The following is a 25,158-nucleotide window of genomic DNA, read 5'->3' as shown; positions in this document are numbered from 1 at the left end:
CAGTGGCAACAAGGAGGGCTGCAGAGAGGAAGAGGGGGATTTTGAGGAGCAAGAGCAGGAGGGTTTGGACCGAGATAGGGTGGGTTTGGACCATCCCAATGTTGGAATTGGTTAAGGTGGGAGCATTTTGCAAGGGAATGCAGGAGCAGATCTACAATGGGGTATAATTACGGGTAACAGCAGCAAGGGGGCCAAGGGCCCCAACGATCAGGGAAAGTGCAACAAGGTCAAGGATATTGGAACCAAGGGTATCCACAGGGGCAACACCAAACTTATAATCAGCAGCCTCAAGCAGCTGACATGCAAGTGCGGCATCCACCACATAAACAGCAGGGTGGGTCTGCCCCGGTGAGCCAGTACCGATTGGGGCTAACGCTCCCTTTTGAGGAGCAGCAGTGATGGGGGGTAACCCCTTCTTGTTCCCTGGAATGAACACATATCCTGATTAGGACAGCCCACAGAGAGCACTTGCGTGTTCGGTCTTGTAAATGATCATCCACCTGGAGAGGAACCTTTGGTGGGGGCGAAGAGAGAAACAAACAGTTCATATTTATTGTGAACTCAGGTGCAACTAAATTATGTATCATGGAGGGAAACTTTCCCTTATCAGGAAAATATCTTGACACGCAGGGATTCTCTGGGGCTATTTCCAAGGTTTCATACACTGAGGCGCTGGACTTAAAGGTCGGATTAAGGTAGTGCGGGCACCCTTACTATATTCCAAAAGTTCCCCTGTTAATTCACTGGGCAGGGACCTGTTCAGCAAATTAAACATGACAATATAATTTACATATCGTTGTATAGTTTGTTCAACACTTGGGATGTGCGCTATAAGAGCAATGCTGATAATACACACAATTGCAAGGAAGATGGTAGTTCCTGGGACTCCTGTGAAACCTGACATGTTCATTTATGGTATTACTGTGCTCGTGGACGCAGTGCTGCCCACAAATTTCATCTTTCGTCCAGCAGTGTCACCTGAGATGGTGGCGGGAACCATATTGTCTCTGGATTTACAGGGATTGTTGGTCTCTGACAAGAGGGTTATTGTGTTAGGAATTGACAGGGACGGGTGTGAGTGGCGCTCAGTGCTCTGTACAGATCCAACAGTACAGCTAAAGGAAGTGATGGATGACGAGTTGTTTGAGAATAATGTCAAAGATGGGGAGATAATATTAGAGATTTGTATCCCCTGTGAGGTAATGATACAGTATCAAAATGTACAGTGCCCCCTAATGGCAGTATTAACCCTGCAGCTATTTTGTGACAGAGACTTAAAGCATGTGCCTTCACAGTTGTGGACTACAAATCCACATGATGTAGGATTACTGAACGACGTGACCCCTGTGGTATAACACTGAAGCCATGTGCGGTGCTGCCCAGGGCAAGCAAATATCCATTATCAAGGGAGGCAGAGGAGGGTATCAGTAAGACAATACAGGCCCTAGTGAACCAGGAGATCATTGTGTCATCAACGTCTCCTTGTAACATAGCGATATACACTGTCAAGAAATCAACAGGGGGCAACTGGAGAATGATCCAGGACTTACGTCCCATTAATGATGTGGTACAGAACGAATTTCCAGTCATCCCGAATTCTGCAACAATTTTGTGCAGCATCCTCAAAGAGGCCACATACTTTACTGTAGTGGACTTGAAAAATGCATTCTTCTCGATTCCACTTCATCCTGAGTCGAGGTACCACACAGAATTTGCACAGGGCCAGATGCGGTTCAAACATACTAGATTACCTCAGGGGTACTGCGAGAGCCACAGCATATTCAACAGAACACAGCACATTGATTTAGGGAATATACAGGTGACTAGCACGATTATTCAGTATGTAGATGACATGCTAGTGTACATTAACAGTAAACAGCACTGCCAAAGAGATTCTATTACACTCTTACAATTACTGGCCTATAAGGGGTACAAGGTTGACTAGGCTAAATTGCAATACTGCCAACAGGAGGTTCTCTAGCAGGGATAGTTCATATCAGCAAATGGTAAAAGAATACTGCCAGATAGGGCATTGTTAGTATGCTCCACCCCCACACCCGCCACATTTAAAGAAATGCAGAAGTTTCTGGGCCTGTGCAACTACTTTAGGGCATGGATCTTAGATTACGAAGCATACACAAGGCCACTTTTGCAGGCTCTTAGGGAAGCACAAAAAACAGGACCATAAAAGTTACAGTGGACGGCAGACATGATCAAACAGTTTGACGATTTAAAAGAAGTAATTAGTTCGGCATTTTACTTATTCTCACATTCAGATGGCCATCTTATGACAGCGGTACTGACACAGAAGAGCACTATGGGCCATAAGCCACTGGCCTATTATAGCGGCACTCTGGATGCAGTGATGGAAGGACAGTTTGCGTGCGAACAAGCTTTAGCAGCAGCTGCTTTCGCAATAGAGAAAAGCTCTACAATTGTAATGGGGTGCTTAGTTATGTTGTATGTAAAACATTCTTTGTTTGCCATTCTAGAAAGGTCAAAATCTACTCTGACTACAGAAAGATCTTCATTGTATGGGATTATCATTTTTAAACCCCATATTAATGTGGTTAGATGCAAAACAGTGAACCCTGCCACCTTCCTAACAGACATGTCTACTACAAACCAATTAGTGCACGACTGTGCCACATACGGCATTGCACATTGTGAGAGGGTGAGATAATTTTCGTTGAACGGGTCTTCCACAATTGACCAAGAGGGTGGGCAAAAACATACAGGGGCTGCAGTGGTACGACTTGAGGAAGGGAAGTACAAGACGGTGGTCATGAAAAGGTTGCCCAGGCATTATTCTGTGCAGGTGGCGGAACTCATAGCGCTTATTGAAGCTTTGAGAGTGTCTTGAGGGTGCCAAGTCACAATATATTCAGACTAAGCGTACGTCACAACAACTGTGCACGCCAGTCTAACCCGCTGGAAGAGGAGGGAGTTTCGCAGGACGGATGGATCCCCAGTGCAGCATGCAGCATTGCTAGAAATACTGATAGAAGCATCATCCGAGCCATCTGTTGTGGCAGTCATGAAGTGCACCACAAACACTAATGGGACAGATAAAATATCGATGGGGAACGCAGCTGCCAAAGCAACATCCAAAACAGCGGCGTATCTGCCAATTGAAATACCCGCTGAATACGTTGTTACTGCCCCACCAGCAAGCGAACATCCAGCACCTTACACAGCATTGTCCATCTCCTAGATTATTGAGTTACAAGGAAGGGCACCTGAAAGGGAGAAAGAGTTGTGGTTGCGGAGAGGTTGCAAGCAATCCCAGACAGATCTGTTATGGACGCAAGAGAGCTCTGGGAAGACCGTAATGCCTCGGGAACTCCTCACAGTAGCTTTTGAAAAGTTACACTACCAATCCCACAGTTCGAAGCAGTACATAGCAGCAGATATACAGGAAGATTGGTTTATACCAAATATTCAGGAGAGTATCACAGAAATGGTTGCACATTGCACCACATGTCAAAGTTTCAGTACAGGTGTGACACTACTGACGTTACGGGGCACCTTTCCCCGCCCTACGGGCTGTTCCATGAACTACACATAGATTACGCTGACATGGGAGAGGGTTGTAATGGCTCTAGGTACCTCATAGTAGTGGTTTGCCCTTTTTCAAGGTGGGTGGAAGCAGGGCCGTGTGCATACCCAGATGCCAAGTGTGCTGCTAGGTTTTTAGTATGCAAGGTTTTCCCTCTATGGGGTATGTGCACAGTTTTAAGGTCAGACAATGGCACACATGTTTTCAATGCATTATTTCAGCATGTCACAGCACTACTTGGCTTCAAGCACTGTATGTGTTCCATTTAGCACCCAAAGGCCAACAGCGTGGTGGAGAGAATAAACAGGCTCCTCAAAAGCAAGTTAGCCAAACTGTGTAGCACGTTGAAGAAGAAGTGGTGCACTGTTTGCCCCTGGCCCTCTTCAGTTTACGGACGCAGCACAGCAAAGACCACCATTTGTCACCTCACGGAGCGGTCACTGGTTGGCATAGGAACACCCCCATATCCCTTGGAAGAAGAGCTTCAGGTGGACATAGGGCAGCAGCGGTGCTAGGCAATGAGTTCAAAGAGTATTTGACTATACTAACTAGGGCAATTAAATGTGTCTCCCAACAGATCGCACTTCCAAGGATTGAGACGACAGAGACACCGGATGTAGCAACTACTACAGCGACAGATCCTGAGCGCATGATCACACAACCGCTGCTGCCTGGTGATTTTGTATACGTTCGTAATTTGGAGCACTGATGGAACAACCTCCAGTTGCACGGGAGCTACGAAGTGGTGTTTTGCACTCCCCTCGCAGTGAAAGTTAAGGGCTTGCGCTATTGGATCCATCTCTCCAACTTCCGTAGTGCACCTCCAGATAGTATATTAGCACACCAATTATCTTAAAAAGCAGGGGGTAGCAACACCTGTACTCCACCTACTTCACCGGCCTGTCCAGGTGCAATACCTGTGCATTGGCACACTCCAGTGGCGGGCCGGAGCTCAGCTGCTAGCTCCATATCTTTCCTTTTTCAGGAGCTCTTTCTCTCTCTCTCTCTCTCTCTTTCTTTCTCTCTCTCTCTCTCTCTCTCTCTCTCTCTCTCTCTCTCTCTCTCTCTCTCTCTCTCTCTCCTTCTCTTTCTCGGTGTAAAAGGTATGTCTTGTACGTCTCTCCTTTTTGTTGTCTTACGTTTTTGTGTTTTCATTTCACGAGAGAAGCGGGGAATGGGATTGTATATTATCCAAATGGGACAGTACATATAAATGTTAATAATATTAGCAGAGTTACATATATTAGTAATAGTATGAATACTAACAATAATAATGGAACTAAATATAGGAGTAGCAATAGTGCTGATACACATGTTAGTTATGATTATAACAGGTACAACACGACAGTGGGGGAAACAGTGAAAAGGGAGGGAGAAATGATAGACCTTGAAGCCGGATGGCGTAGACAGGGGTGTATGAAATGTGTGTGTGAAGGTTAGAGTGCCCAAGCAACTCCTTTGTGCCCGTCTTAAGGCCTGCCAGGTGCACAGTATAGTGATAAAGTAGCCTTATGTTAGTAATATAGTTAATTTGTTCTTTGACCTTTGACGTGAGAAGAAGATGAACCAATGATCCATTGACCTGCCATCTATTATGGAGCAGGCGGATCATGTATAGGTTTACACCAACCAGCCACGCAGGTTTTTACTGTATGTATTGCGTCATCTATGATGGTATTTTCCTTTATAAGATTCTGCTTGTACTACTTTTTTTCAACAGAATGTTCTTAGCAGCAGAGTTTTTTGCTGTTGTTCTCATCTGCGTGTGAGATTAAAACTTGATATCCTTACAATATTGACTTGGGCCTTTCTTCTCTAGCGGGTTGTATTCTCTGTGGTGTGAGCATTTAGGGACGTGCCTTCAGGGCATAACTAGATTTTCATACAGACCATATTTGGTCTGAACGCTGTCCTCCAATCATTCCCGGGGGGTGCGTACAAGATTGTACACACCCCTCAAGTCAAGTTTGGTAAAAACTTACCATGGATCGTAATTGGTTCAGCAATACAGACATAAGAGGCAGAGGGTACCTGTTCTTGACGGTTACCCCGTTTAAGTATGGGTGAACAATACAGGGCCAGGCGTCTCCTTCCTATTTGGGTACAAAAACAGGAGTGCCTCTGCTAGGGATCAGGAATACTGGAAGAAGCGCTACTCTAGGGCAGTCCGTAATCACTCCTGTAAAACCTGATATTCTGTGGACATTAGGGAATAAACCCGGCCTGAATGTATTCTTGCCTCTTCCACCAGATCAATGGTGCAATCAAAGGGATAATGCAGAGGAACAGTCTCTGCCTGTTTTTGACCGAACACGTCTGCAAGACTGAAATACCTGTGACAGCTCATAAGGAATAGTGGTAGTGTGCAATGAGCGCCTGGCTGGATGACTACTACATTATTAATGGGGATTCGTGGGACGTATGCAAGCATGACGCTGGATCGACCTCACCGGATCCCCAACAGACACAATGAGCAATGCAGTTGGAGCCAAAGTATCTCCAATATAATGCCAAAATATGGGGCATTGATATGGTCAAAAGAAATGGATTCACAATGTCCTTGGTGGTTAACCAATGATAGGGTCTGTGTTTTTTCTATCACCGGGCCAGACTTAAGAGCAGTGTCATCTACCACGCTAATAGGTTTGGGGTACAGTTTCCTGGAGGCACTTTGTGGGTTCTAGTTAAAGCATAGTCCATGTAATAACTGATTGCACCCGAATCCACTATCATTTTGGTAGAAAAGTGGGTAAAGCCTGTTAAGGTAGCTTGCAAAGAAGCATGGACTACCTGGGTTTTTATATTCCTTGGAGAATCTATTTCAATAATACTTGCCTGGCCATTCTCCCTTATGGGTAAGCCTTGGCATGTCCCTGCTTCTTGAGAGGGCTTTTTGGATACATCCATATATAATGCTCCAAGTGCCCACAGTACAGGCACAGGTTTTCCATTAATCAGCGCTCCCTTTCCATAACAATTAGGGGTCTGCGGATGCCGTCTATCTGCATGGGTTCACCGGCCTCTGCTCCTCCAGAGAAAGCAGGAGAAGAAGCCTCAAAGCCCAGATATCGAGCTTCCCCTTGTCTCTCAGACATGTGGGCATCTGATTGAAGAGCCAGGTCTACCAGTTCAAGGTAGGTACTTGGGATAGCAGTGACCACCGCTAAGGTGTCCTTTAGTGCTTTGCTCAAGCCTCGGTAAAAGACATCCACCTTCTTTTGTTCGGGCCATGAGGTCTCAGAAACCAATTGCTAAAGCTTGGCTATGTAAGTCAAGAGACTAGCACTACGATGGGACAGGTTCAATGACTATAAATCATGTAATTGAACCTGACATTCATTCACGGTGCGTCACTCTTTCTCAACTCTCATGCTGGACTTCCTTTGCATCTTGTACTCATGGTGGCCATGAATCATGCTGTTCCCAGCTTCATCTTGTATCCTGGCTTGCAACATTATGTGTTACTAATGACCTCTGCAATTGTATTCACTCCACTCTTGCTTCTCCACTCTTTTTGACTGCTTACTCTCTTTTCTCTCCTCCTTTTACTTCTCCCTTTTCCTATCTTCTCCCCTTACTTTCTTCTATGCACTTACTCTATCAGAATTGTCCCTGGACCTAATATGATAGCAACCTCGTTTGTTTCCTCCACTCTTCCATTACTGTTTTTTTCCTCCCCACCATGCCTCCAGCACTATCTGAAATGTTGTCAGGCCTAGTATGATAGTCGCTTGTTTTGTTCCTCCTCCCCTCCCTTTCTGCACTCCTCTCCCTCACATTTTGTTTTTCTCCGGCTCTACCAGAAATGTCGGCAGACCTAGTACGGTAGTCGCCTGTCTGTTTCCATTTCCTTCCTACTCTCCCCCTCCCTTCCTTATCTATGTTTTAGCTCTTGCACTATCTGAAATGTCGCCAGGCCGAGTACAATAGTTAATTTCACATCCTTACTGCTCATGGCCTGTAAGAGTGTGGTTGTATTTTCCCTTGTTCCCTCCCTTGCCTTGAAGCGCTTTGAAACACATTGTGTATAGGCGCTATATAAATAAACGATCATATCATATCATATCATGTATTTGAGCTTTGTGCTGTCAATCAGATACTCTCTTCATTTCCCTTAGTAAGGTGTCGAAATCAAACAAGATGGGGTTATTAGTTTCTAGAACAGGGTTTTCCCAAGAAGCAGAAATACCAACCAGGTGGGACAGGGTGAATGCTGCCTTAATGGTATCGTCCGGGAAAGCCGCTAGTCGGCATAAGAAGTGAAACCTGCACTTGTTCAAAAAGGTCTGGTATGTTGGCAGATACCCATCTAACTGCTCTGGATGGGCTAAAGGAAACAGGGTGGTAACCAGTGCTACTCCAGGATTACCTACCGAGTAGCACAGCGGTGGTGCTTACATTGGTGGAGCGGGACCAGCCAGTGGGTTAGACGCCTCGGCTCCCCTGAAGTCATCAGCATTTGAGGGTAACTTGCTGCGTTGTATTGCATCCACCCGCTGATTCAAGGTGACATGAGCAGCGACCCTGTCTACCCTTAAGGATACCACTGCCTGGACCAAGGTGGAGAGGGGATCGGGGTTGGACTCCATAACCCCAGTGAGAAAGTAAGAGTTTCTCACTATCAACACTCTGCAACATCAAGGGGGTATCGACTTTCCTCAAAACTGTGCAGTAGATGAAAGCAAGCACGCTACAGTCAGGTGTAGGTGAAATGGCTGGCAGTACACCACCAGGCTCTCCCCAGCTGGAAAGGAAAGAAGTTCAGGTATCAGTCTAAGGAACACTAAAAACATCTTGCCTGTTCAGTCTCTTTACCTGGCTTGAAAGAGGGTGTCCAGTACCTGGTGGTAGGTAGCAAAGACAGGAAACGTATGGAGACTGTTGGCAGGCAGAGGATGACCAAAGAGGGTATGCAGGCTACACAGGAACAAGGAACCTGAGACAGCCCCTACAGCAGATAGCCCAGGTCTGTGAGGTAGCCCGAAGGAAGGAATTCAGGCACTCCAGGAAAGCACTGGAAAGTCACCAGTTCAATAAGGCCAAAGGGATAATCCAGAAGGCAAATCCGTAGGGTGTTCAAGGTACAGGCAGGAAAGTAGCAAGGTTACCAGTTCATTAAATCCAAAGGAGTAATCCAAGAGTTAGAGTTTGATCAGAGCCTTGGCGGAATCTTAGTGATAATACCGCCAGAATCAATATAAATAGCGTAACCACTACTCGGTCAGGCGCTATTAGCTCCGGATCACGAGTAGCTCTGCAGCAGTAAGTTCCCATTCCCATTGGACCCAATGGGGTTGAGGGCACTATTAGTGCCAGCACAATTAGTGCTGCGGTAAGAGCGCTGAAAAACAGGCAGAAAGTGGAGTATTTTACCTCTAGCAAAACGTTGGAGGTAAAACTCTAAACCTTCCGCCCAACTCATGATTTGGCCAGCCCTTAAATGCAGCAGTAATAGCGTTACCGCAGCATTTAAAGGCTGAGGCCAAACTCGTGATGAGGCCCTTAGTCTGTAGGCCGTTCCAGTTTCACTCAAGGATACATTAAAGTCACCAATTAGATGCATTATTACAGGGGAACAAGGACGTACCTTAAGTTTGCCTGTGGACCATGCTGTTTTCGATGATTAAGACTAGTCTCCTATGGTTCCCACCGACCAACGAGTAATCGCAAGAAGGCAGATGGGCTCCAAAGCAGCTGCCAAGGGGGAAAAAACCCAATAAGAAAGAAAAAAAAAAGCTGGTAGGCCAGCCATAGGATGAGGAAGTGCTGATAGTTTGATGAGAGAAGAATTTGCTTCCAATGAGAATGAGTGGAATCCTTGATGGCAGCAAGACAGGGAGGCGAGAACCAGGCCAGTGATCTCTCAAGGGAATGCAGAACAAGGAGGAGGAGTAAGAGACAACAGAAGAGAGGAGACAAGGAACAAGGGAGAATACAGATCGGGGAACGTCCACACTGGAACTGAACTGTGCATTGGGACATGCCTTGCTGCCAGTGGCATCTTCTTTTATGTAGAGGTTTCTTGCATGGTCTGAATACCATTGTGCGGTGATGACATAGTGAGATCAGGGCATTGCATGCAGGTAAACATCTTGGCGAGGGAAAGTGCAGTCCTTCCACAGCCACCACCTTGGTTGGGCTGAAGAGTACAGTAAATCCTGCGAAATCGGAGCTGCGGGTGTCCATGTCTCCATGGGTGACAAAGAGACCGTCAGAGAGGGTAAGGAGCCATAACATAAATCAAGAGGAAAACAACAATAATGCAGATCCAAGAGAAGTCTACATTTGTTATCAGTAGGATCCAGGGGCGAGGGCTGGAATGTCCAGAGATGCAATCGATCAGCAGAGGGACAGTCAGCTGAGAAGGAGGGCCTGTGCATCGCTGTGCCCATTTATTTTCGTGTTGCGGGCTGGTCGACACAGGATTGGACGTCCGGACAAAGTGTGTGTCTGCTGCTTGGGTGTATGGAGAGTGTGGTCCCACCTGTTTCGGAGTGCTCCCAGCATCCAGCGGAGCTACCCATCTCAAATCGATGTACAACATCATAGTGGGAGGCCACTGCAGAGCCAGTAGGACCTGACAGAGGGTGGGGATGGCCATGCTCACAGTCCTCAATGAAAAGGGATCTGCATGTGAATATTATAAAGCAGTGCAGTTACAGATAATCCTACAACATAGACGGGGTGATTTTGGAACATACTACATCTACGTAATAATTGTGTAACACACCTGAACAAGGTAAGGGATCTCCTTTAGACACTGGGAAAATGTGTACCAAGGGGAACAGGTGAACATCTGGAATTGGGCGTTATTTAGGAGCGGATCATGCACCAAATAAATACGTTTCTACTTGGCTGTCCCGAATGTGTTTAATCTGGGGCCACCCATCTCAGTTCAGTCAATTGTATACCTATGGTCAATGAATGGTCAGATGGGGGTCTGGAGTAGGTAGAAGAGCTTCTGACAGGGGAAGGGTTCAATTCATGTTAAGTAGTCATGGGAGTAGTCTGGGTGTTATGTTTTCTTTTTTTTTGTACCTTAGGGTAAAGGACGCCATATTGTACCCCAAGTGGAAAGAGAAATTGCTGAGAAATTGACAATATTGGTGGAGGTTTTGAATATGGAATAATAACTAAGATGCAAAGAGCAATCAAAGATAGTGGGCCTGGAAATAAACCAAAGTTTAAGGAAAGGTGGGCGACAGAAATGGGTAGTCATCTTTTGGAAGAAACTTCAGATAAATTATGTTAGATAACATATCTACCCACACCATGTCACTCATTTTTAACATTCTCCAGATATGGCATTTAGAAAGGTTGAGGCTTTCTAAGATGTTCTCTAAAACCTCTCTGGGGTGTCCAAGGAGGTCTGGCCACCTCGGGAGCTAGATTCACCTGTGATGGGAATGCCCTTGAATCGAAATCTACTGGTCTGAACTCCTTAGTTGAAAAAATATATAGTGGATAGTGTGAGAAACCTGAAAGTGCCTCACCAGCAAGTCCCTGTGGATCTATCATCCAGGTGGCCAGAACACGGCAATCGCTTTTGGATCCAGTTCCTGAGGGTGAACCAGTGTGGGAGGATCAACTGGATGAGGGGTCTTCAGGGAGCGGAAGTGAGGCACCGAAGGGTGAGATGCGGTATCGCCTTCCCTGTAACACCATTTTCCCATCCTACCAGGTAGGATACCTAGAAGTTCAACCAACCCCTCTTTTCAGACACAAACACTTTCTCACAGACAATTAATCGTGATCGACAACGGACTAACACCAGAGCCGTATACCTGACATGTCCCAACACAAGGGTCAGGCAGAGTCAGGCAATTACTGATAATTACACACACCTGCCTTCCATCACACTTCCACACACGGATAAAAGGCGGAGCATGAAATCACACTTTGCGTAAGGCAAAACACATGAAGCAGCAGTTCCGCGATGGCGGTTTAAGACGAGGAGAAAGGCAGCAAGACCAGAAAGGGTTGCAAGGAGGGAATTACCCTTGGCCTTTTCAGAGGAAGAAAAACGCTACTTTCACGAGCCTTCAAGAATAAGAAACATAAGACCGGGAATTAAAGCTACAGAAAGTTGCATTGTGTGTCAAAGGTACCAGGGCTCTCCCGCATTGATAACTGAGGCAGGGAGGAGCTATTTCTGCCGTGGGAGTGTCCTTGGCTCCGACAACAAAGCCGCTCCAGTAAAGTCCACACAAACGGTGAGTCATGGAGACTGATAGCTGACCGTACTGTGTTAGAACCAAGGTTCCAAGTAGCAACATTGTATGAAGAAATCTGAAAAGAACAGCGTGTAAGGCGTATGTGATGAGCGACACAAATATAATTGAATATCCAAGTAGTGACTGAACTTTTGAAACCAAGGTAGATGCCATATTCAGAGTGGTCCGGCGCCACGTGGGTGCTCATTCGAAGGACTCTTTTAGGCATCCAACTGAGAGTATAAAATTGTGAACTGTGAAATCGAAGTGGCCCTGCAACAGGCCAAGCCAAACCCTGTGCACATTCAAAAGCTTTCAAATGCTAATACGAACTGTAATTGGTCCGAGCCAGGTTGAGGGAGACTAATTGTGAAAAGGGGATCCAAGGCCAGCTGAGGGGAATCCCGGATGAACCGCGAGTCACCCGAGAAAAGATATACGCACTGTAATTGGTCCGAACCCGGCTGAGGGAGACTAAATGTAAAAAGGGGATCTGAGCCCAGCTGAGGGGGATCCAGGGTGAACCGTGAGTAAGCCGAGAAGAGATATTCTGTAAGCTTTGGAAAAGGGATCTGAGGGCATCCAGGGTCAAGAGTGAATCGCTCTACGTGAATACTTGGAAAGGAAACTGTTCATTTGTTTGATATGTCAGGCCCTTTGGATCAAGAGACTTTTGATAACTAAAGAGACTTGGCATAGAAGGCCCTAATGCGTGTAATAGAACTGTGTCCTCATACTGAAGAAGCCCAAGAGTGTGCTATGCTTGAGTGAGCCATCTTGTCCCGTGATGAAAACGTGGGGAAGGGAGGCCAATGGCCTGAACATCCTGACTTATCATTTTGTGAACACTTTGTTCTTTTTCATGAACATTACCCCACACTATTTGTAACTTAGCTGTAAGAATTGGCAATAGTTTTTTTTTTTAGTATAGGCCCTTTTATTTTGATGAGACGCCACTAGGACTGCGTTATTGTTATTTTGATGGTTGTAGCTTGCTCCCATCTTAGATTGATTTGAAGGTTTAGATAGACGTTTATCATACCCTTGATAAGGTACAATAAACACCCTTGAACTGTGGTCACTTGTGTCTGTCTTACTTTGATACCATGCCTTCCTTACATAACAAAATCCACTAAGTGTATTTGCAATTGCCTCTGAAGATTATGGTTATGATGTTACGCTCACCTGGTCTCTGCAGAGGAGTTGGGGCACAGTTGCAGCCCTCCATGAACTTGAATCACCCCCTTCAGGCCTCCCCCTCAGTAGAAAAGCTATGAGCGGTGGTACGTGGTGATACTGATCCTGCTTGGAGATAAGAGTGTGTGAGTGCGTCAATCTGTGATTGTTGTATCTTCCGAACCCTTCGCCCCAAAGTACGGTTTCTGTGAGCATAGGCCGGCCCATAAAGCTCACCTGTGAATTATGGAAGATAAGCTCTCCGTCCTGCTACTTCTGGCAGGGGGACGTCAAATGGGATCTAGTTCCTTCACTGATCCCTGATGAGGATTAGTCCAGTCCAGCTGCGACTATGCTTCTGCTTATGATTGGAAAGTCTTTCTTGAGCTCTTGTGATGCTGTTCGTTCTGTTTAATGTCTTTATATGTTGCTCCTATTTATGCCCACAATAATTTCTCTCTTCTGTTTTCTTCCCTTAGATGGAAATGCGGGCTCAATGCAGCTGTGAGACATGAGACGCGGCCAAATGGAAGATGGATGCTACAACAATGTTCGACAGCAGGTAAGTGATGGTTTAAGGAAAAGCGCGAAGTATGGCAAAGCGCAACCTTAAACTGACTGTTTTTTCAATGTCTGACCTTGTCTTCTATTTTTCCTTGCAGGCGCTGCTGTCGACGATAGAGCGTGTCGTGCTGCGGTGCCAAGATGAAGATTTCGGCATTCCAGAAAGTGTAAAGATGAATACTTGGTTTGCGGAAGAGATGTACAGGTAAGAACAGCTTCCCCCAGTTGGTAAGTAGGCTGGCAAGAAGCAGGATGTCCAGGAAGCAGGATCTTCAAAGGTAAGTCTGACCTCAGGCAACGGTGAGCGTTACGCTGCTTGCAAGTGCAGAACAAAGTGAATCGTCTGTCTTGAGGATGGGGGCAGTTTATATAGCTGAGATCGTGGGCACGCCCATTAGGGCCGGCTTAACAGCCACACCCTGCCACTCCTAGAGAGTGAGCACGTGCAAAGGCAATCCATTAGCAGCAACACCCAAGAATGCACTTGGGGCTGCTTAATGGATGGATTGTTCAAGGTTAATGCATCCTGCTTAATGGATGGAATGTTCAAGGTTAATGCATCTGAAGTGTTATGTCCATAATAAAAGCTTTTTGGGGTTAAATGGATGTTCTTGTTTACTTTTGCTCATGAGCGTAGCACAAAAGGCACCAGGACAGTGTCCACCCAGGTCTCCTGTGCATGCAATCCCTGCATGCCTGTGCCCCTGACTTCATGACCATGACATATGACAAATGCCTGTGGATGTGGGAGACCTTACCTATGGCAGGTAGACTTGCCGTGGCGCAGAAGTGGAATTCTCAGTCTCTCCAGGACAAATGAGTGCCTGAAAAAAATGTGGGAGGTTTTTCTGATGTAGGAAATATATATATGGCATAAAGTGCTGTTGTGTTGTTACAGAAGAAAAGTGGGCTGTGCTGGACAAACATTCAACCTGCCCTGAAACGATCCCAGTGCCAAAAGCAATCTCAACCTTTCTGATAGACTAAGAGGTGAGCTGCAAGGGGAGGTGTTCAAGAGTGGTAGAAGAAGGATGAGAACTCAGGCCTGCATGCAAGAAGATTTAGGGTAAAAATACCCAGGTAGAAGAGGTGTGGCGTGGTGTAAAGGGAAAGTGGAAGGGAGAGAAGTTGCTAACAGGAATCCTACTATGGTGGCCTGTGAGGAGTCAGAAATGAAAGTTGGACATAAAGTTGCCATGTTTTTGGTTAAAGACTTTTATAACACAAGAAAGCTGGCAAAAGGCCTATTTGACCCTGTTCTGAGAGGAATTTCCCTACCTAAAACCAAAAACAATGGATCTCTCTGTGTCAGGATGTCAAAATCAAGCCTGTGCTTGTGTACAAACGTTCTATCCTGACCCTCACACTACAAACCAAACTATAAGGTGAAAAGGGAAATGTCTTTAATCTGGTGATTCCAAAAATAGTTCATAAAGGAAAATAGAAAAGCTCCAACATAAAGGTCCTCCAAGGTAAAATAGCCCTTGGTTCCAGAGGGTGACTCCCTTCCACTGGATTCTTCCTCAATGCCAATGATGCTTGGTCTAACAGTTCTTTGTGTCTTTCTTGGTTCCCAAAATCCTGTTAATTGCAAAGATACTCAGCTTTGTAGTTCCTTCTTTCAAAAGTTCCTTCTTGTTCAGTAAACAATGTTATGTCCTTTCTTGGGACTGTAGGTTTGCAACTGCCTGGTATACTCCCCTGCCAGGACTTCTTCTGCACTTGTGATTGCCGGGTATACTCCCCTACCAGAACTTATCATGCACTTGTAACTGCCTGGTAAATTGACCTGGCAGGATGTCTTATATTCACATGTAACAGATCCTCTTTTACTTCCACAATTGCATGTATCTCCTTTTGATATTGTGCATGTGATAAATTAAACATTTGCTTTGGGTTTGCCCCATATTTGAATTCCATACACTGAAATATGGCTGGGGTCCTTATCTGCAATACACTTTCCTGCTTTGCAATCTGTCTCTTTAATGTCTCTGTTTCTTCTGCTTTAATATTTACAGTTTGTATTTGGCATGGTTGCCGAAATGCCCGGCGTCCCCACTTTGCTTGGGCTGACTCACCGGCTCTGCGTAGCGTCTTCTGTTTCGTTTGTGCTTAAGCTGCCAAGCGTTGCCGCCTGCTTTCCACTCTGGGCTGCTTTTACATCGTTTCAGTTTCCCTCGCGGGTAGACTTGCCTCAGGTAAATGGAACACTGCTTTCTCCGGTTGCTGAATGCCCAGAAATCTTCCCTTCGCTCCTCGTGTGTCTGTGGCATGTCCTTCTCGAGCAACGTTCCTCTGCTTCCTTGTTGGTGAGCTCCTTGGCTCCGCCACACAAATTTGTGCTTTCGAGTTGCACAAGCCTTGCAGAGAGGTGCAACGACTTCTCCCAAGCAGCAGCAGCCTCGTGCAGTTGGTTTTCAATCTATAAATGTCCCACGCACAGGTGCTTTTTCAAAACAACATGCACGCTCATTGAGCTTGAGGCTCCTTCTGCTCTGCATGGATCCCTTCTTCCACCTCATCCCGGTACTCAGTTAGTTGTGTGAGGTGGAGTCCATTGTTGTTAAATGATTCGGTTCATTTGGGAAATCACTTTCAATGATTCCAAATGATGAGCCAGTTATATATGGAGGATAATTAGAACTGAAAAAGGTAGTCTTGGAGTTTGTATCTTTTAGACAAGGGATGGAAGCTTCACCTAAAGGCTTTTGGGGAAAAGTTCTTCTATTTTCCCTAAAGGGGGGTATAGATGGATGGCAACAAGCCATTAGGGTATTGGGTATCAAGCAGTGGTCTTCACGGGCAAACAGGGGATACCATGCTTCATCAGCAGATGGAATGTATAACACTCAGTTCAGATTCTGAGATTATGAAATACAGCTCCTGGGCTTTGCCCTTAAGTATATTAATTAGTGCAAGACTTTTCGTATTGTGTACTGATTTTGGGTTAAGCGTAATATTGCACAACACAATTTGTTTTAGTATGTTTTAAATACATTTCCAAATATAGCAAATGATTTTAATGTATACATTTTAAAGCATTGTCAGAAAATGATATTAACCTTATCAATCTTAGCCAGTGGTCTTTTTATGAATATTATCTTTATTTGAGCAGCTCACCCTTTTTTTCTTATTTTAATTATTGCTTGTTATAAGCATTGTCTTACTGTTTTTTATCTTTCAACACTTAAAAAGTTTGTAAGTTCAATGATTAATTGAAAGGTTGAAATTTATTCAGCCAAACAAACAATAACAAATAAAAAATGAAGTACATTTAAAAGCCTGATATGCACATAGAAAACATTATACAACTGTAACCACTGGAAAAAAAACAACTCTTCTGCAGAAAAAAGCAGAAGGTCACGTTATCCGTTAGAAAAAGGCAAAGATATTCTTTGACAAGTCATACACATACCTAATAACGACAACAAAGGCATACGCCAAAATTATTTTATTAAACCACCTCTAAACCTGTGCAACATTAAACTAGACATCTCCATTTTGAAGTGACTGCTGCATGAACTCCCATATTGTTGTCGCAAAAGGGCACCTGGTTGATGCCTTGCTCTACCCAGGTAGGTAATATCATAAATAGAACAAGAATGAGCAAGGTCATGAGTCTCACTGCTGAAGGAGGAATGAACACACTCCTGTGTGGGTCTCACCTTAACGTGGTGGACACCAACTAGTACAAATGGATTCTGACAAGTATTAGACAGGACAATACCGTATACTGCAATTTCAATCCAATTTATTTGCAGTGAGTGTTTTCAATACACTTGAATGAGTGTAATGGAAGATACTTCAATCTTAGTGCATTTACATGGTACAATAACCAGTTTACGTAGAACAAATGTTAGGTATTTGTAACATAAATCTTTAACTTCTACGTCCTCTAAAGTATCCTTGGGAAGGAGACCAGAGGACTTAGTGTGGTAGTAGCTTGATGGGCAGCATGAATGCGTACAAACAATGTAGGGTTGACCAACAACAACACAAACAATACAATAGGTCAACACGACAGTGTTTCGGCCAAGGAGTGAGCTAGATGAGCTCAAGTGGTGTGGCCTTCATCAGGACAGGATATTCAAAAGGTAGAAGTATCATAAACGGTCTGTAGAAGTAAACAGACGAGAGTGTGTCAGGAGTGAGTCAATACGAACAGTCTAGCAGTAGAGAAGTGACTACGTGCAAGAAGAACCGGTGCTTACCGGATCTGGAGAGCGCAATGGCTCGGAGAGTAGCAGTGGCTATGTACACTGGAAGGATAGCAGGGTCCTTGGTGCGGCCATTCCTGTAGGGTAGGATGGTCAGAAGGGCTGTAATTGTCAGGTGGTGCCATTTAATACATAACAGCTAGATAAGCACGATAAGAATCAGGGGCTTACCTATAGGTGGCCTAATTAATAAGGCAGGCATATGAATACGATGGAGGTCCGCGGGAATGGTTAGCTGCGGTTAGAAATGGGAGGCTCAAACTAGGTCCCATGAAAACAAAGAGTACCGCAGTGCACGTGCGTGGTGAAGATGCGTGTGCATGAAAGGGGAGCGGTACTGTCGTGATTAATGTGGCTTCTAGAGTGGGAATGAGGCCATGCATTTGATCTAGTCGTGAAATTAGATCTAGGTGGTGTCAAGGTACACGGAGGCGGTGTCTATATTGGCGGTACAAGGTCCCGGGTGATAAAAACTGCTCAAAACAAATGATGAGAGCCTGTGTCTGGGTCAGCATGATTAGCCATTGTGGCGCTGCCCCGTGATGTGACCCGCACGTGGCGGCGAGACGTTGCACGCCGCCGCGTGCTGCATAAATAAATGGGGCGTTCCTGGCCGCAGCAGAGCGACCGGGAAGCCCGAACTGCCAAGACGTGTGTGTGTATGTCTGTGCAGTGCGGGGGCTTACGGGACCGCATGGGGGCCCCGACCGACCCCCAACAGTGGCGACAGATGGATGCGGATGCACAGGCCCGGCGGTGATGAATGTCATAGTATTTTTACATGGAAACGGAACGGACGACATTTCATTTCACGCCGTGGCTGCGGATCGCACACGCGGCTGGCGGCCATTTTGTCAGCAGGGCCGTGGAACTTCTCCAAGCTCCGTTTTGGATGGGGAAGGTGATCCAGGTCTAAGTTTTGGACACACTGCTTGCAGGCAGTCTAACCTGCATATACATGCCCAATTTTTGATTTTTACTCCAGATTTGGGCCTCCTACGTCGAGTGAGAGCAAGGAGAAGGGCTAAAATGGCAGGGCCTGCCTAGCCCAGATCTTTTTCTTCTTCAGTCAATCTTTGGAACTTTTACACCTCCTGGCATTGCTGCAGTGGAGGGGCACTGTGCTTCTTCATCCTCTTCATCATCAGGCTGCTGTGGCTTCTTCTTTGTCCTCTTCATCATCAGGGCGGAGTACTGCAGTAGTGAATCCTCAAGTTGGCGGTCGTCTTCTTTCTACTTCTTCAAAGCTGAAGGCAAGATTCCACCATCCCCTCCCCAGGTTGGACTGTTGCTGTGCCTGTGGAGGGGTATCCAGGTGTGTGGTGGTGGTGGGTGACTGAGTTGCAGCCTCCAAGTCCCAGTGTGGGGGTGCCTGTGCGCTCAGGCCCATGAGTGGCGCTGGTGGGCAGGACGGTGGGCGCCCTGCGGCCGCACCACTTCCCCAGGACGGCAGCCAAGCGGCAGGTCAACAGCAGGCTCCTCAGGCTCCGGTGCTTCCAGTTCTACAGCCAGTGGCCGCTCCACAGCTATCCCCTCAACCCCAAGCAGGCGGTCAAGCTCCTGTGCCTCAGGGGCCACCGGTGGTGCAGCCAGTTGCCCAGCTAGGACCTCCCATCATGGCCCAAGCGCAGGCCCATGCAGCCCTGCAGCCCATACCAGAATTTGATGTGTCGGGCCCGCCGTCCAGCATGGGGCCTAGGTGGAGGAGGTGGGTTGGTCGCCTCGACATGTACTTCCGGGCCGCCCAGGTGACGGATGATGACAGCAGGGTGGCTACGATGCTGTACTCTGCTGGGCCGTCGGTCCAGGACATTTTTTAATCGCTTCCTGCGGGGGATGGCAGTTATGATGCAGCCAAGGCGGCACTCCTGGCCCACATCCTGCCCCTTGCCAACGTGGACTATGAGAGGTTTGTCATGCTGTCGGCCAAGCAAAAGGACGATGAAACATTGGACACTTTTTATGGACGCCTACATCGCCTCTCCCAGGGCTGTGCGTGGGGAGATGTGGAGGACATGATGCGCACAATGCTAATTCAGGCGTGCTCCTCAGACAAACTCAGGAGGCAGGTCCTGAGAGAGCCGGGTATCACTCTGCCCCGCATCCTGGAACTGGGCCGCAGCCATGAGGTGGCGGAAGTTCGAGCAACCAAGATGGAGGCGGGGTCCCGCTCAGTAAAGTCTGAGGAGGTATGTGCTATATGGCGTGGTGGTAGAGTAGTGAGAAGACCTGGGGTGGGACCCCGGGAGAGCAGGGGGAATCGTGCCAGAAGTGTGGATACGACCTCCCTCACCCGACGTAATGTCCGGCAGCTGGAAATACATGTGGCAGGTGTGGCCTGCCTGACCATTTTTCAAGAGTATGCAGGGCTGCCCTGCCCGTGTTGGTGCCGAGAGGACAGGCTCGAGTTTGGGTCCCACGCCAGAACCGCTCACCTAATGTGGCCCAGGTAGACCAGGGCGGGGAGGACGCCCAGGAGGGCGAGGCTGAGGAGGATGAAGAGAACATTTTCTTTGTCTCCAGTGTGGAGGTCCTAAAAGGAAAAAAACAGAAGGCAGCCGAGGTGTGTGGTTGAGATCAATCATTCGCCGGTCCCGGTGCTGGTGGACACGGGAGCCTCGGTCAATGTGATGGCCAGGGGGCACTATGATGCCCTTGATTCCCCCCCCGAAGCTGCTCACACCAAGGGCCCGCATATTTGCGTTTGGAGGACTGGAACCAATACCACTGGACTGTGCCTTCGTAGCGAAGGTGGAGCATGAGGGCTCGCAGATCAAAGCCCGATTCTACGTGACGCCTGTGAGCAACAACACTCTGCTAAACTGTGTTGCTGCTGAGGCCCTCGGAATTGTCAGCTTCGCGTACTCTGTGTATCTCGAAGACATCAATGATTTGCTCGATAAGTATGCCGCCCTCTTCAATGGCATTGGAAGGATGACTGGTGACCCAGTGAGGTTGCACATCGATGATTCTGTGCAGCCTGTTGCCCTGAAACACCGTAGGGTACCGTTCCATCTCAGGGAGCAGGTGGACAAGGAGCTGGACAACCTGGTGAATTTGGACATTATTGAAAAGGTGGAGGGCCCCACTCCCTGGGTGTCCCCGATTGTTGTGGCTAGGAAGCCCAGGCAACCTGACTCTGTCCGCATCTGTGTAGATATGAGGCTCCCCAACAAGGCCATGAAGAGGGAGCGACATCTCACCCCCACCAACGATGACATTATTGCGGAAGTGCAAGGGGCTTGGTTCTTTTCCAAATTAGGTCTCCGAGCAGGATACCATCAGGTCGTTCTCCATCCGGAGTCTCGGTATATCACCACTTTCACCACTCACCGGGGGCTCTACTGATACAAGAGACTCAGCTTCGGAGTGTCATCGGCTGCAGAGGTTTTTCAGAACATTATTCGGGGTGCCCTCGCAGATCTGGAGGGTGTCTTAAACATCAGCGATGATATTCTTGTGTTCGCGAAGACCGAGTTGGACCATCTGAGAAAGTTGGGAAAGACCTTTGAGAGAATGCAATCGCTAGGTCTCACCCTCCAAAGGGACAAGTCTGAGTTCCTGCGCCCTTCCATCGAATTCTTTGGATTCGTTTTTAAAGAAGGGGGTGTGTCACCAGACCCGAGGAAGGTCCAGGACATTAAGAAGGCACAACCTCCAGAGTCGGCATCTGACATAAGGAGTTTCCTTGGCATGGTGTCATACTGTGGGCATTTCATCCAGAACCTTGCCTCAAGGTCGGAACCGCTCAGGGCTCTGACGAAGGAGTCAGTCTGGCACTGGGGCTCGCTCGAGCAGGCGGCCTTTGAAGACATCAAAAGCGCCCTGACAGCTAAGGACACCATGGCGTTCTTCGATCCGGCGCTAACATCAGAGATCGTTGTGGACGCCAGTCCGTGTGGTCTAGGGGCTGTGTTAACACAGGTGGACCGGGACGGGAGCATCCGGCCAGTGGCCTATGCCAGCAAAGCGCTCTCTGAAACTGAACAAAGATACTCGCAGATTGAGCGTGAGGCACTGGCGGTCCTCTGGGGCTGCAGACATTTTTCGGCTCTACGTCTTGGGGCGTCCAGTGACGGTGGTGACGGACCACAAGCCCCTGTTGCCCATTCTGGCAGGTGGAGGCTCGCCCTTCTCGAATACGGAGTGACGCTGGTGTATCGGCCAGGGGCCAACAACGCAGCGGACTATCTCTCCCGACATCTGGGAGTAGGTGGGGGAGAGAAGTATGACACCTGTGAGGAGGAGGCCGACGATCACGTCCGAATGGTGGTGGAGGCGGCCACGCCGAACGCCATGCCTCTCTCAGAGCTGGAGGCGGCAGCTGCCGAGGATGAGTGCTTCAAGATCCTCCAGCACTCCATGTGGCAGGGCTCCTGGAAGTCTGTCCTAGAATCCCTGGCGGGGCGGACCCAGGAGGCCAAGACCGGACTCGAGCAGCTGTGGAAGGTCAAGGAAGAACTCTCCTTCTCAGCGTCAGGCCTGCTGCTGCAGGGTGACCGGATCGTGGTCCACCAGTCCAAGGTAAAGGACGTGATCGCCTTGGCTCACCATGGACACCAGGGTGCAGTGAAGACAAAGGCCAGGCTGCGTCTGAAGGTTTGGTTTCCTGAACTGGAGCGGAGGGTCGATGACTTTGTGGCAGCCTGAATATGGTGCCAGGCAGCGTCTCCATTACAGCGAGAGCCCGCCATTGAAGCGATGCCCCGGGAGGTTGTCCATGCTAACTTTGGGTCGACATCTGTGGGCACTCATTTTCTGGTAATCGTCGACGAATATATTCACGATATCCGGAGGTGGAGTTTGTCGAGTCGGGGGACAACGGATCGCCGTTCCAGAGTGAGCAGTTTGCGGAACTCATGGAGAGCTGTGGGGTCCAGCACCGAAAGGTATCCCCACTGTGGCCCAGGGCAAACGGAGATGCTGAGAGACTGATGCGGACACTTAACAAGACCTTCAGGATCGCACAGGGACAAGGACAGCCACTCCAGCGAGCCCTGTATCAGTTTCTAAGGGTATACCGCAACACCCCACATCCATCCACGGGGGTAGCTCCTGCAGAGGCCCTGTTCAAGCGATGCCCCCGGGTTCTACTACCCGAGGTTGGGGAGAAGGAGCCCGGGGTGATGGACAGTCAACAGGTCGAGGTAGACCGGCGGGTAAGGATTGAGCAGGAAAACCTGCGAAGAGGGCTCCGGCCCCAGCGGCTGGAACCGGGGGATGAAGTCCTCATCCGTAATCGACACCCTCACTGAAAGCTCTCGCTCCCCTACGAGCCGTAGCCGTTGGATGTGCTGGCCGTAAAGGGATCCATGGTAACGGCATCCGACGGAAGGTCCGCAGTCACCCAGAATGTCAGCTTATTCAAGAAAGTGGGTGATTCAAGAACTGAACCGCCGCTGGAACCGGACTTGATGAAGATACCGGAGGACGGAGGAGGTCCCTCCAGCACACTTGCGCCCCCTGCCCGGGAGACGTCTGCTGAAAGACTTCACGTGCCGAGGTGAGCAGGAGGTACCTCCAGAGGGCTGGGCGAGGGAAACCCGCTTACCTCAGCGATTATGTTTTGGGACAGTCGGTTGATCAACCTGAGTAAGGGGATCCGGGTGGTTGACAATAAAGGGGTTTGGGCAAGTTGTGTTGTGAAGTGGAACAGTTTATGTGTTTGTGTAGTTTGCAGTGTGTGTTAAAAGTGTTTATGCGTTCTCCCGAAAAAGGAGGAGTGTGGCGCTGCCCCGTGATGTGACCCGCACGCGGCGGCGTGACGTTGCACGCCGCCGCGTGCTGCATAAATAAACGGGGCGTTCCCGGCCGCAGCAGAGTGACCGGGAAGCCCGAACTGCCAAGACGTGTGTGTTTGTGTCTGTGCAGTGCGGGGGCTTACGGGACCGCATGGGGCCCCGACCGACCCTCAAAAGCCATGCGCAGCTCCGTGATGCGGGTAAAATAACTTGCATGAGGTGCTGGCTGCTTAGCTAGGGAGGAGTGGAATAGGTGTCCGTGCCCATAATGGGAGAGGGCTACAAGGTGCCTGGGGTCAGTGCCCCATGTGAGCCTGGATGGTGAGCTAGTGGCGGTGACAGTGCCGAATGCACGTTCTAGCCATGTGGCTGAAATGGCTCTGCTAACGTGCTTACCTCGCTCATCGGAGAGATGGAACGCAGGGTGCTGGATAACTCGGCAGTCGCGTGTGTCTGGAAAGGTTCACAGAGCGAGTCTCCTAGAAGCTGACTCACGTTATATTGTGAGCAGCCATTTTGGGGTGTTGGGGCTGTCCAGGAGGGTGCCTGTGTGTACAGGTGCATGCGTGAACGTAGTCAATTGCCGGACGGGTAATTAATGAACCCAGAGTAAAGAATGTGTGACATAACGCGTACGGGCACTGTCAGGACCAACTCAGCCGTACGAGCAGGACACATTGGGCCCACTTAGAATGGGGCGCACTGATGGGGTTAAAGCAGTGCTGTCATGTGTCATTGCCAATAAAACAGGAGAACAATTGGAAAAACCATTTGAAAACCACCTGGGTGGTGTACTAGTTCATATTGTTGTACATTTTACTGAACAGAACACGGATTTAAACTTAAAACTTACCATTAGAATGCGTCTGTAGCTGTCTCTGTCTATTCCCCAGAGCTTAAGATCTGTTTTGGCCTTTACTGTTGCAGCTCTTGGTGTGCCATAGATTAATGCAAGTTCTCCGAAGCTCCCCCCTTCTCCAATGCTGATAACCCAAGTCTCGTTTACATAGACCTATACAATGAATAAAGAAAAAAGGACACTTGGTTGTGTGCTTTATTTTTACATCCTGTCGCATTCGTTTTAATACCTGGAATAATTCTGCATGTACCATTATTCTGAAAAGGAAAGCTAAGAAAGAAGTAGATTTCTTACCGACTGCACTTTGGAACTACTATGATGGCAATTCATCTTAGTACAAAAGCAGAGCAACACAACTCACAAAATGTCTGTGGGAAGTATTACAAATTGTGTTGCCTCGTATATGCGCTGCTCTGACTAATTGTAAACAGGATTTTTTACTTTGTTTAAAGAACAAATAAATAGAAATATTACAACTTCATGAGAAGGTTACATTCTTTATTTACATGATTTTGCTAATAACAAAACAACAGTGATTAAGTTTAGGGAAATCTACTGTCTTGATGGTCTACAACACATCATTTAAAGAAATAAAAAGGGTACGAATAAAGCCCTCTGTAAGTCCTCTCCTAAATTTGTTGGGGGATAAACAACAATTCAGTTGTGCACAGTGAGCAGGATACTCAAAAATATAAAAGTGCGTCCGAGATGCGGCACAAAAGCGCCAAAAATGACCAGAAATGGATGCGACAAATTTCCAGAAGTGCACACTCAAAGATGCGCCACTTTAGAAAAGGAGTGAACATTGGGCATAAAAGATGCAGAAAGT

General features: G+C 47.8%; 1 protein-coding gene across 2 annotated transcripts in view; it reads right to left on the bottom strand.

The window, feature by feature from the left end:
• PRKAR1B (protein kinase cAMP-dependent type I regulatory subunit beta) overlaps nucleotides 1-25,158 on the bottom strand; it is a 2,827,796-nt gene that overhangs the window by 862,593 nt on the left and 1,940,045 nt on the right. For both annotated transcript variants that reach the window (XM_069647235.1, XM_069647236.1), the window contains one exon: nucleotides 24,324-24,482. In XM_069647235.1, the coding sequence (XP_069503336.1) occupies nucleotides 24,324-24,482 (159 nt within the window). The remainder of the gene's footprint in view (nucleotides 1-24,323; nucleotides 24,483-25,158) is intronic.

The sequence above is a fragment of the Ambystoma mexicanum genome, chromosome 2q (genome assembly GCF_040938575.1).
Source record: "Ambystoma mexicanum isolate Mex_15411 chromosome 2q, UKY_AmexF1_1, whole genome shotgun sequence".
In the NCBI taxonomy this organism is placed as follows: Eukaryota; Metazoa; Chordata; class Amphibia; order Caudata; family Ambystomatidae; genus Ambystoma; species Ambystoma mexicanum.
This window is presented reverse-complemented; position numbering and strand designations above follow the sequence as displayed.